Source organism: Chinchilla lanigera, unplaced genomic scaffold (assembly GCF_000276665.1).
Source record: "Chinchilla lanigera isolate Chin_1 unplaced genomic scaffold, ChiLan1.0 scaffold00060, whole genome shotgun sequence".
Taxonomy (NCBI): Eukaryota; Metazoa; Chordata; class Mammalia; order Rodentia; family Chinchillidae; genus Chinchilla; species Chinchilla lanigera.
The window spans coordinates 256,834-270,460 of NW_004955461.1; the positions used below are offsets into that span (position 1 = coordinate 256,834).

General features: G+C 39.0%; 1 protein-coding gene across 2 annotated transcripts in view; it reads left to right on the forward strand.

Moving 5' to 3' along the window:
• Nsmce2 (NSE2/MMS21 homolog, SMC5-SMC6 complex SUMO ligase) overlaps positions 1 to 13,627 on the forward strand; it is a 252,361-nt gene that overhangs the window by 57,478 nt on the left and 181,256 nt on the right. For both annotated transcript variants that reach the window (XM_013521309.1, XM_005397986.2), the window contains one exon: positions 6,200 to 6,306. In XM_013521309.1, coding sequence (XP_013376763.1) covers positions 6,200 to 6,306 — 107 coding nt within the window. The remainder of the gene's footprint in view (positions 1 to 6,199; positions 6,307 to 13,627) is intronic.

Here is a 13,627-nt window from a genome sequence, read left to right on the forward strand (position 1 = left end):
GAGTCAGATGAATTGGAGTCAGCAAGCCTAAGAACACTAAATGTCTGCTTTGTCCCAGTCTGGTATTTCCTAATAAAATATATGGTGCTGAATTTAATCAACTACATATAATTGGTAGTATTCTTGTTCAGACATGCCTGCACATGGCTTTGTACCATAGAATAAAAAAAAAAAAAAACAAAAAAAAAACCACCTGATCCCACAATTTTTATTTGCTTAGGACAGAATTTCAGGAAATAGTTCGGCCATGAACAGATCTGTGCAATTGAATCAGTCATAAAGGTGGAAGGAACAAGTAGGTGAAATTTGTCTTAAAGGTGTGCTTCTTTAATGTGAACACGCATACACACACATACACACACAGCCCTGTCCTGGTTATAAAGGTAAAGAAGTTTTATGGACCTATATATATATGTGAATTACCCTGGGGGATGGTAAGGGGTCTCATTTGGCTCTGTCTAGCACTACTGGGAGACTGCTTCCCAAACCCCAGGGCTGGGCCTCAGGGAAAAGAGTTTATTTCTCTCCAGGGCATATCGAGGCTACAGATGTAGGACAGCTGTGGCTAGGGCTGGACCCTATTTAGAAGAGTTGATCAATAAGCTGTCTGTCACATGCCTTTTATTCTTGCTCAGCTGGCTGCTGGTCTGCAGTGAAAATTTGACTGGTCTGTGAGTCACGCGCACCTGAGCTTAGGATGGACAAGATGAAGTCTTCTGTTCTCCCTTTAGTCTGTGGCCTAGAGCTGGGGATGGAGTGCAGTGGTAGAGTGCCCCTGGGCTCAGTCTCCAGGACCACAAACAAAACAGCAAGTAAAGGATGAGTAACTGCTGGGCAGTGTTGGAGCTGCCGCTGGATCAACTGTCCTGTGTCCATGCTGTGCTTTTGCTGCAGGGTCATTACTGACAACCTGTATCTTTCAGTTACAGACTACTTGCCCTTTGTCTTACTTGCAACTCTGTCTTACTGAAAAATAGCTGGCTTGTCTTCTTTCCTGCTTTTCTCAGACCTTTCTCTTCTCATTTTGCCCCTGGCCTGTAACATAGAAAACAGCCTGCACTGATTGTTATTATTTTGCCTGTATTTGTTCTTGCCTCATTCGTAATCTGACTCTCATGAAAGTTTGTTAAATTTGATCACGACACTAAATCATGCATTTCGGCTTAATGTCCTACTGATCCGGTACCTTTACTACCATTTAATACTTCACAACAGAGAAGAGTAATAGTTACAGTATTGCTATTAGTGCATTTGTGTGTGTGTGTGTGTGTGTGTGTGTGTGTGTCTTTTTGAGACAGGGTCTCACTGTGCAGTTCAGGCTGGCCTTGAGCTCACTTTGTAGCCCAGGCTGCTCTCGAACTCTCAACGATCCTCCTGCCTCAGCCTCCTGAGTGCTGGGATTACAAGCATACACCACACCAGGCTCTGTTAGTGCATTTTGACATTGAGTAACAGATGATGAGTCTGATGTACAGGGAGATGCTTAGATTGCATAGTTATAGCTTTATTTGACTTTAAGAAAATCATATGCAAGCTGGGCATGGTGGTGCATGCCTGTAATTCCAACATTTGGGAGGCTGAGGCAGGAGGATCACCAGGAGTTCAAGGCCAGCTGGGCTACGTAGTGAGACCCTGTCTCAAAAAGAACAAGAAAAAATATGTGCAGACCAACTTCATTAACTTCTTAAACTATCTAAATATCAGGATTTCAATCTCAAAAGAAGCCCTGCTTCAGTGATGATCATCCTTTGTTCTTCCAAGGTTTGCCACTGGGGAAAAAAAAACATCTTTAAAGGATAGGTTTAGTTCTACAACTCTTTCTGGTCTAAATGATACGTAAAATTCTTCAGGTCTGGTATCAGTTGTACAGTGGTATGTCGTAGATTTGGGAATAGTACTGATCAGGATCATTGCACATAGATTTAGGATTGTAGAGCAGCCCTGCACTGTCATACTTGGAGAAACAGCTAGAATTTCATGGCATAAATCAGATTGTCAGTGCCCCCGGGGTTGCAGACTGGTCTGTGAATGTGGAGGTGGGAGATGTATTTCAGTTAGTTACTGTATTAACTTCTTGAAAAAATTTCTTAGTGTGTTAGGTGAGAGGCCTCCCAAAGGCCTCAAAATCTTCCATGAGACGTCAAGATGTCCCCATGACATCTCCATCTATATATTAGCTTGTAAATGAATGCTCAGATGTATCACTTAGATTCATTTGATTAAAAAAGCAAGGATTGACTCTAAAAAAGAAATGCTCATAGAGTAGCACATTGAAGAAATGTGAATATTTGTAACCTCCCCAGACCCTGCTTGGCTCGGGAAAGCCATCAGAATGTGGATAATAAAACTGATTTTTGAGTCTGAGCTTTACTTAGATGTTTCTTTGCAATGTGGTTCCTTCTATGCTCTCTTCCCCTTCATTTGCTGCTGGGAGCCAGTCTGTACCTTCTTTCATGGTGTCTGTGGCTGCTCATGTTCCTGATCATTGAGCTTCTGGGATTGGCTGTTTTTCTCCTGGCATTAAATGGGTGACTTAGGTGATTTCATAGCACTTTATATTAGCTCTTCTCATGTGAAAGGTCACTCTTGACTGGTGTTAAAACTCACTATTCTTCTAAAAGAGGAAAACTCATTTTATTTTTTGTTTCATCTACATAAGGAATTTAGAAGAGCTTTCTAGGACCATGCCTGATAGCCTTTGAGTGGCATTACCCAGTGTCCTACTTGGAAGTATGGCTTTATGCCAGAGGATTACTGTGTAGCTGAGCTAAAGCTCAGGACCATTGACTTTCTCCTGCTTGAAGACTGGTTCCCTGAATATTCCTGAAGGAGTTAGAGATACTTGTCTTTCTCCTCATATTTAAACATGTTTTTTGCACAAGCAAGAACATGTACATATTTTGCTGCTATTGTTATTGTTGCTGTTGTTGTACTGAGAATTGAACCTAGAGCCTTCACATTGAGGTGTATCCCAGCCCTTTTTATTTCTTATTTTTGAAACAGGGACCCTCTAAGCTTCCTAGGCTGGATTTGCTTTGTGCCTTAGCCTGTCAGAGTGCTGAGATTACAGGCATGGGCCACCATACCTGACTCACAAGTCAGCTTAAAAAATAGGTTATTACTGGGTTGCTGAAGCAGATCTAGCCCATCCCAGGCAACTTAGCAACTTGGAGAGACACCTTGTCAAAATAAATAAAAGAGCTGGGATGTAGCTCAGTCCAAAGTCCCTAAATTCAGTCTACACACGCACACACACACACACACACACACACACACACACACACACTCTCACACTATTAGGTTAGTATTTCTGTAGAGGAGTAAGGGTTAATATGAAAAACAAAACCTTAAATTGTTTTGTTTGTTTGTTTTGGTACTAGGAATTGGACTCAGGACCTTGTACTTGCCAGGCAGGCACTGTGCCATTGAGCTGTCTTCCCGGCTCAGAATCTTAAATTGGCTATGGCAGGTTGCTACACTATGTGGACATTCTCATGACTTTCTTCAAGACTGCTGTGAGCATCTCTTTTGCTTTGTTCTGTGGCCTCTCCAGCCCCTTTCAGCAGCAAACCAAGACACTTTGACCAAAGTTAACTGACTGAGCACCACTTTCAGCCAGGGTATGCTTCTCAACTCTTTTTATGATTACCTTCCCGATCCTTTCTGGTGTTTTCCCTTCCTTTGGTCACCTTAGGCTGCACTGTTCTTCAACTGTGTTCTTCAGCTTGTCTCAGCATTCTTGGCCATGGAATCCCAGTTGAGGCTGCTTGTAAACCACAGTTGAACTCCATTGATTCTCCCATAGACCATGAATGACACAGCTATCACTCCATTTCTCCTTTGCCGGAAGGTCCCTTTGGCCTGGTATTTTTATTTAACTATCTTGTGCAGGTACATGAGACCTTGTTAAGAAGAACCATCATCTTGCTATTGTAGTTTGAGTTTTAAACTCTTCTGAATGCCTTCAAACATTAACTGTTTTAGCTGGGTGGTGGCACAGGCTTTTAATTCCCATCTACTCAGGAGGCTGAGGCAGGATTGACAATCTAGTGAAATCCTGGCTCGAAATAAAAAATAAAATAGGACTGGGGATATAGCTTAGTACTAGGTCACCCTTGGTTTTGATCCTCAGTATCAGGGGAAAAAATTAGTCCTGTGGGGAGATTACCTACATTATAAGCATGCACCACAATGGCCAGTACAAATTATTACATTAGACTATAAAGAATATAAAATTCCCTTCCTGTTTCTCAGATAAGTAGCAACATATACCTGTTCATTGTAGCAATATCTGAGCAGTGTCTGTCCTTTGCTGACAGTTGGACATTTTCAGAGCATTGACCCAGTAACTGTCATGGTCTAGGGATCTGACTTGACACTTCTTACACCCACTTAATTAAAAATATTTAATTTGGGGAGTATAAATACATATTTTTCTTTCATAAGCATCATAGATTTCCCAAAGAAAAGCTTACCTTAACATATTTATACATTCTTTGATGTCTAGATAGTAAAAGCTGAGGTATTTTACTACAAGCACATATATACAGGAAACATTCTGTCGACTATGTGTATAATAAGTAGATTATTGTAAACTGGGATGGTAGTGCATGCCTGTAATCCTGGCACTTAGGAGGGAGAGGCAGGTGTTCAAGGCTAGCCTGAACCACTTAGCAAGACTGTGTCTTAATGAATGAATGAATGAATGAATACGGATTGCTATAAAATTAAAACATAATTTAAAAGTTTGGAAAGCTGATTTTAAAAGCCAAATGTAAATGGGTATTACATATTCTGTGACTTTGGGATTACGAGAAAGACTGACATTTGGTGAGCTAAATTATTCAGAGTCTTTTGAGTATGTGCATTCTCAAATAGAATGTAAGACAATCAACTTTCTTTTCACTCTGTTTTTGGTAATGCTGAAATTCTTATGACCCCAGTTTCTCTATTTTTTCTTGATCTGTTAAATTGTATTAGGATTAATACAATTTAGGATTAAGAAAAAAAAAAACAGCTTAAAAATACTATTTAGCACATTATCTTACTTTTCTAATCTTTAGTCACTTTCTGTAGTCTCCTGTTCCCTGACGGTATTTCAGTTTTTTAAGCACAGTGAGTGTCATTGTTTTTTGCAGTGACTGATAGATTATTGCAACAACAGAAATATTTGTGCATCTGTTTTTAATTCTTTCTTTTGGTAGCTTGATTTTTGTGTTTTAGGGTGTGTGACTTTTTTGTTTTTTTTATTTTTGTTTTAATTTCTTCCCCTGTGATGTGCTCATTACCCTTAAAACTTATTTAGAGGTGCTACTATAGAGATACTACTAGAGATCAGGGATCAAGGTGTCTTCTCAGGGCTGTTTGCTTCTGCCAGATTCCTGTGGTACTGTCAGTCTGAGAGCACCTCACATCTCTTATTCTTTGGCCTGAGAGTGAGGGAAGCCCAGGCTGCAAATCCAGGAGGGCTGGCTTCTGGCCAGGTTTTCAGAAATCAGGTTTCTCTTCACTTCCCCTCTTCTGCCTGATGGCTAAGGCTAACTCCCTCAAAGGCTGAGGAGCAAAGATGATTGCTTCAGGTTCACCTCTGTACAGAGGAGTCCCACCCAGCTCACCGTGGGACAGGATCTGACTGTGGTACTGTTGCCCCAGTTCTGTACTTCACTTTTCCCTAGCTTTTTCTCTGGTTGCTTCTTCTTACCATCTTGCAACTCTTTTATTTTTTTGTCTGTTTTTTGAGACAGGTTCTCCTTGTGCAGTTCAGGCTGGTCTTGAGCTCACAGTGATCCTCCTGCTTCAGCCTCCTGAGTGCTGGGATTATAGGTGTGTACCACCACGCCCTGCCTTATTTTGCTACTTGTTTTTAAAGAAATTTCTTTTTATTTCTGTTTTATCTGATGTTTGCAGTTTTTCAGTAGGAGGATTGACAATTCTGAGAGGTTTACATGGTGGATATATGACTAAGGTGCTTTAAAATCACACCACTGAGCCCGAAACTCCTGGAAACCACGGTTTTTCTTCCAACTCAACACTGCCTTTGCAGACAGTGTGGGCATATATTTAGGACATTTAAAAAAATATGTTAATACTTTTACAAAATTATTTGGACCATTGGCTGATACAGAGCACATTGTTGCAGCTGTTTCCAGTATAGCATTTTAAATGGAAAATAATAACTGTAGCCTTTTTTTTCTTTCAGCTGAAGTGAGTAGTGAATATAGTATGGACAAGGCGATGGTTGAATTTGTCATAATGAATCGGGAACTAAACCATTATGTTATGGCTGTTCAGTCTGCAATAAATCATGTAAGTTTATGTCACTCACCTGGTTATTTTTGGTTATAACTCACCTACAAATAGAATGAAATCAAAATTCTTTTCTAACTTTTAATAGTTCTTTACCCTTACTATAGCATCTATTAATTTGTTAATCAGGAAGTAGAATAAGAATCTTAAATATTCTAGGTAGGCCATCTGGATTAATTAGCATATTAAATCTTTTTAAATTGTCTTGAAGTTTTTTCTTAAAATTTTTGGTGTGAGCTGTTTCCTTTGAATATGAGATTTTTTAAATGCTAAAATTGTATCCAACTTTGCTTTTATTGTTGTATTTGCTTGAATGTATATTTTAGATTAGGTTTAATTACTCATTCTTTAGATTTAACTGATATGTATCTATTGCAAGATTCTTAAAATCAGATAATATGGAAGACCTTCAAAGCAAGCATGAAAATGAAGAAGGTTGGGTGTTTTGGTTTTTCCAGAAGCCAGACTTAATCTCTGTTGACTCTGGCTGTCACAGGTACAACACAGAAGGCAGTTAAGGTGGGAACATAGTAACATCCTTTTTGGTAGTGCTGTGTTGAGTAAGAAATGAGCAATATGATTGCAGTAATGTTTCTGAGAAGTCCTTTGTCCTCCTAGTATTGGAAACTCCCTGCTGAACTGATTTCATGTACCTCTGTAGGAAAAGTGTCTTGTACTTCCGGTTTCTTTGCCTTTTCTTACTTATAGCTATGGGAAAATTCCAGAAATTAAATATTTAACAAGATCACCTACTCTTCCATGAAAAATAAAATTTATTTATATTTTATTTGGGCTTGTATTTTTTTTATGGAAAAAAAGTAAAACAAAATTTCATAACAAAATAATAGGAGAATAACAATAGTCAATACACTGCATATTATTATCTTTAAAGTAGTTACTCAGAGTATAAGATACGGGCATAAAAAGTTCTCCAATTTATATTAGCACAAATCTTCCTTTTCAATGAATTAAGAGACACTAATAGTATAACTTGGGTTTTTTTTTTCACTTTTCCCTTCCTTTTTCCTTAGGGTTTTTATTTTATTTTATTTTTAGTTTTTTGAGATAGGTTCTCACTATGTAATGCAGGCTGGTCTTGACCTCACTATGTAGCCCAGGCTGGTCTTGAACTCACAAAGATCAGTTAGGCATATTGCACAGATGAGTCTTGCTTTGACTCTTATGTTTTATGGCAGTTACTTGATAACTGTCTTTGACTTTCACACTGTGCAAATGTTAATAGCAATATGTATTATTGATAAAAAATGAGATTTTATTCAAAGAACTTACGGTTGATTTTTTTTCTACTAAACTTTTAGGAGTCACAGATATTTAAGGTGGTTTTAAAATGTGATAAAACTGTTAGATGTATTACTATAAAGCCTGATTTCCAAACAGAACTCCTTAGATAGGTGAAACTTTCTAAAACACAAGTACCATGACTTATTTTATTTATTGGCTGTAACTTGTCCTACTTTGAAATTTAAGAATCTTACAGGAGCTGGGCTTGGTGGCACACGCCTGTAATCCCAGTACTCAGGAGGCTGAGGGAGGAGGAGTGCTTCGAGTTTGAGGCCAGCCTACATAGTGAGTTCAGGACCAGCCTAAACTACATACCAAGACCCTGTCTTAAAAGAAACAAAACAAGAAAAGTGAGATTTAAGAATCTTACAGGATTAGGTATAAGCTCCTAAAGTTATAATATGAGGTATTCCTCATCTCTGAAATGAAGAATTATTTTAAGTCAGATTTCTCTCTCTCTCTTTTTTTTGTGTGTGTTTGTATTTTTGTTTTTTTGAGACAAGTGCTGTGTAGTTCAGACTGGCCTTGAACTTACTATGTAGCCCAGGCTGGTCTTGAGCTTGCAGTGCTCTCCATGCCTCAGTTCAGGTATGGGAAAGGAAACAGATAATGGGAAACTGTGTGCGCTCCATTTTACTTTCTGCTCCATCATACATAGACTCTGGGGATTGTGGTGCTTCCATTATAGCAGCATTTGGCCATACTCTGATCCACACTGTAATTTTATTTGCTTGTGAATTTCTGTATTGTCATAAAACCCACCCTACCCCTAAGTTCTTGGGATTGAACCCAGAGTCCTTCCACTGATCTACATTACTAGACCTTTTATTTTTTATTTTGAGACAGGGTCTTGCTCATTTGGCAATGTTGGCCTCAAATTTACAATCCTCCTGCTTCAACCTCCTGTATAGTTGAAATTATAGATAGGTATGCACCACCATATACTGCTTAAAAAAAGTTTTTAAATAATCAAAGAGCATTTGTTTATTATTTAAATATTTGTTTTCTGCTCTTACCTTCACAGAAATCTGAAGGTTATGGATCTCTGAAAGGTTTTGGAAATTTACATTGGAACGTTAGAGGTGTGGAGGCATTTACTACCAGTTCCCTGGGAAGTCCCTTTGGCAGTTAGCAGAAACTCTCAGATTGCTTTTCTTTGTCCTTTAAAAAAATAGGGCTGCTGTATTGCACAACGCACAAAGATTTGATTTGGCATCAGTATTTGCTTCAGTGCTCTGAAGCTTAAAGAAAAAAAGGATGTAGTTCCAAATTGTTTATAGAGGGAATATGATGCACTGAGCACTAAAAAAAAGTCCAGATAGTCTCTAAGACATGTATAAAGTTCCAGGATGAAGAGTTATGTACCTGTCTCGATAAACTGCACAGACTCTCAGAGAGTTCTATATGAACTGTTTGGAGACTTTCAGTCACAAGACCACACAGTGGTGAAAGTCTTTTGAAAGCTATAAAATGGTACATGGATGTATATTATAGTTACTTCTATCACTTATTGTGTGGAAAAACTATTTTCTCAAGTTTATGTTGAGAACAGAGTGATATTCTTAACATTACACTTCTCAAAGCCTAATGTTCTTTCCCTAACTTTCTGAACTATTATTATTTGAGTACATGGAAGGGACATTGTTGGCTGGCTTTTTGTTCCTAAATGTTTATTGAATGAATATTTACTGGACACTTATGTGCCAAGCACTAATAGGTGCAGGAAATAGTCAATCAGCAAGACCCAGGTGACCTTCACCTTCAGGATGTCTGAAGTCTAGAAAAAGCCAAATGTTGAACAAAGCTTGATTTGTTAGTACAGATATACAATGCCTGTTGTGGTGTGTGCTACAAAGGGAGAATAAGGCAATGAGGGAGTGCTACAAACTCAGGAGCCATCATGCCTTTTCACTCTTTCCTTGAAGAAGTGATGTTTAAGATGAGAGTGGAAAGTGCCTCAGCATGGGAAATGTACTAGGTAACTTCTTTATGTGACTTTTGCAGGAAATGAAAAAAAGTCATGATTGTCTTGATGTCAGCATTTTAGAGAGCCTTGATCAAACCAGAGGCTTAATTAAATTAGGCCAGAGAAACCCTACCTTTAGATAATAGAAAGTTTATACAGAGTATTTGAGTCACCCACCTGAGGTTGGTCAGTGATCACTCACTAACCAGTTTTTGAATACTCGCTTTGCCTGGGGATGCAAGTCATGGCACTGATGTATTTAAGAATATTGTCATTACTGATACTTTGTTTTTCAGGCAGGGTTTACTCCTGAAGTGGAACTATGTAGTAATATCGAATAAACTCAATGATATCCTGTTTGTTTTCAATTCTGTATGTGTGAGTTTGCAATTAAACCTGTAGTTTGTCCTGTGGCCTTCAGTTTCCTGAGGATAGGCATAGAAGCTGGTAATCAGTTTAGTTCAAGGAGTCCTCAAATCCATCTTCAAGTGTGTTTTTTTCAAATAAGAGATAAAAAGTCTAACCACTACCAGTAAGAGTTGACCTTTCAGTTTTTTAATAACCTTAATTCTGACAGTGAAAAAGATAGGAGCTATGATATAACTACCTCCTAACTGAATACAGAGATGCACGTTACTCCACTAGACACTGTGAATCATTGACAAAGAGAAAGGAAGGAGAAAGTTATACAGTTATACAGTCTGAAGTTACACGGTTTGAAGATTGTACCTATGTCTGTGGTAATTGGTAATTCATGTCTGTTTCATTGCTGTACAACTCCCAGTACAGTATTCTCAAAGTTGTGTCCAGTTGGTAACATTTTCCCTAATACACAGAGAGAGGCCTGGTTATAGTATTTCACTAGTTGAATTGGCTCTATTGGAAAGAATCTAGATATAAAATCTCTTAGGTTACCAAGTAATATGGATGTGAGTAGGTGAAAATTGTGTCTTATATTGAAACTGATTTTCATGATAAGTTTATAAAAATTCATCTTAGTGTTTTATAGGTATTAAGTGTTGGATTTTAGACAGAATTGTAAAACATTTACCCTCTAGTGGGCCTTAATGAACCTCTAGTGCAGTTTTCAAAAGTCTGCTTTATAATACTAATTAATCAGAATGTGAATAACAGCAGAATAGGATTTTGTGGTCCAGTAATTTTGGGGCATTCTTGATTAAAAAAGAATTTCCTTAAAGACTCCAAAGCCTTTAATGTGATTTTATACAGTGTGATTCTCCAAAGGAAGTGAATTTTCAGAAGTTTCCTAAACTTAAGTTCTTTTGGGAGAAGGGACTGATGTTCTCCAGAAGCCAGTCTGTCAAATGCTGCTATAGTCTCAGCCCCATAATTTTACAAAGAAGCCCAAGAGCTGGATCCTGTGGTTGGTGATAAGCAGTTTTGTGGCATCCAGTGGGCTCAAGGGGTGTGAGGGGTACAACAAATATGCTTCCTTCAATACCCTAAGAGGAGGTTCTGTGGGAAACGTTGGCAGAGGGCGAGGATGCTGAAAAGATCATACATTGTTCCAATAGTGAACAAGAGGGACGTGATGTTTTAAAAACGTGCAGCAACTGCTTGGCTGCCAGAGTCTCTGCAGCAGACAGGATCCCTCTGTGGAGTAATGACTCGGGAGAGAGGAGGGAAGGAAGTGTTTGAGAGGAAGGGAAGAAAGCAGCCAGCTTTACAGAAACGTTGTAGAGGAAAGGAAAAAGGGACACAGCAGCAGTGTGGACAGGAAAAGCAGACTGACCTTCGAAAAGCTAGGTTCACTAGAGGGCTCGGATTAAGGGCAGGGATGCACTGTAATTGTTGAGCACCTTGACTTCTGGAACACCAGCTGGGCCTAGCTGCTAACTACTTGAATTACTTAAATTATGTGGATGATCTTTAATACAACAAACTTCTGGTTATTCTGACACGGGACATAGTCTACATATAGAATTAAACCCTTATTTTAGATAATCACTTTATCCACCTTCCAACATCAGCTTTTCACCATAATTGGGAAGTACCAGCGGAGGAGATTGAGGCTTGGACCTTTCCCCTCTGTCCAGCAGAGGTGCTGAATAGGTAACTGCCGATTGAACTGGGGAAGAGATCTTACGGCACACTGTAAAATTAATGCATTTTTACAGTGTGAGGTTGAAAGTAAGTTTTGTTTTCTTTTGTTCAATACTGGGGATTGAACCCAGGGCCTTTGGATTGAGCTACATCCCCAGCCATTTTTTTTTAAAAACATTACTACTTTATTTTGAGACAGGATCTTGCTAAGTGCTAAGTTGCCAAGGCTAGGCTCAAACTTTGATTATCCTGTCTCAGCTTCAGAGCTCTAGGATTATGGACATATGCCATCTCACCCAGCTGAAGACATTTAATTATTAATCTCGTTGTTCAACTAGCGCCAGCATATACTTCATCCAAAAAAGTACAGACTTTTTTTGTCATATGAACACAGATAGCTCCAAAGTAACTTAGGCATTGGAACAGTTTGACAGACACAATAAAAAACACCTAGAAAATTCTAAGGGGAGAGTAGTTGCTTACGTCCTGGCTCTTCTGCCCACCATCACTGAGCCTGGGCTTCTGAAGAGAGGGTGAACTGTCTGGGTTGCAGTCTAGTGTAGATGAAGAGTGACAGCACAAAAGCACCTGAAGCAGCCTTGCCACGTTCAGTTAGAGGAGTGTTAGGAAGCTCTAAAAACACAGTCATTTCTCTGACTACATCCAAATAGTGTCCCAAAGGGAACTGTGGGTCCACATTTGGTAAGTAGAGTGACTGTAGGAAACCATGGGAAAGTGCAGGGACTGCTCCCTCCAGGGGAAGGATGGACTGCTTTCCTCAGAAAGGGTTTCTCTGGTAATTAGGGACCAAGATGCGAGATGGGGTAGGACTTGTTATTCTCTGTAGTCAGTGTTGTGAGCAGAAAGAATGGGGCAGAAGCTGGGGCCAGTGAGCAGTATGTCATTTGGCCAGGTGAATTTGAAGTTTTCTGGAAGTAATTCTATTTGTAACACCAAAAAAATTGTGCCCTCTGACATATACTAGTTCATGATGGTGAGAGGGTCATTCTAGAGATAACAACCAGTCAACTCAGGAAAAGCTAACAATATCTAATTGAGGGATAATTTGTTTTTTTTTTAAAACATTTTATCTAAGTAGCAAATTTGTGGAAATACAACCCTAAAATATATTTCTCTCTCTGCCCATGAGTATATAATTATGCTGTTTATTAAACTATCTTACTTAATCTTTAATTTTTATTTACTTGATTATTAACGTATATTTGAAAAAATACTGGGAGAAAAACATGTTGAATTTTGTCTTAGTTACATTTCTCATTGCTGAGAGAAAATATTTGACACCCAAAGTTAAAAAAGGAAAGGTTTATTTAGCTCACAGTTTGTAGAGGTTTTCTTTTCATAGTTGGCTGGCTCTGAGGCAGGGAGAGACATTACAGTGGAGAAATAGTTCATGGCAGGTAGAAAATAGTAAAAGCAAGCAAGGGACCTTAGCAACTTCTTTCTGGCTCTTTTGTATTTTATCTAGGCTTAGGGCAGCTGCCAAGCCAGTCAGTGAATTGTTTTAGTAATCACACACCGTTGATTCTAACATCACACACTCTAGATCCAGCCACCTCTGAATAACCCCACTCATGACTGCATGAGGCTTTGAGGGGACATCTAGATATAAGCCATAGCGGATTTATTCTCCCATCATATCACATGTGAGTTGTCAGTTTCATTGCAAATGCATGATCTGTGTAAGTTGTTGAAAAGCAAGAGCCTAGGAAGAATACCCATGAGGGCACAGGAATGGGTGCGCTCAAGCCCCTTGGGAAGTTTGCAGTGCTCCTGTGAGGAAAAGCCCTTTCTTGTGAAAATGGGGCCAGGGCCCAGGAAACTGGCACTGAGAGACAGATTTCTTTCTGCCTCAGTCTCTCTCAAAGCATCAAATTTGGCAATAGTAGTATTTTCATTTTTTTGTCTCCTGGCCAACCTGCTATTTTAACCACTGGAACTTTTGAATTCCATTTCTTTCCAGGCTAGAGT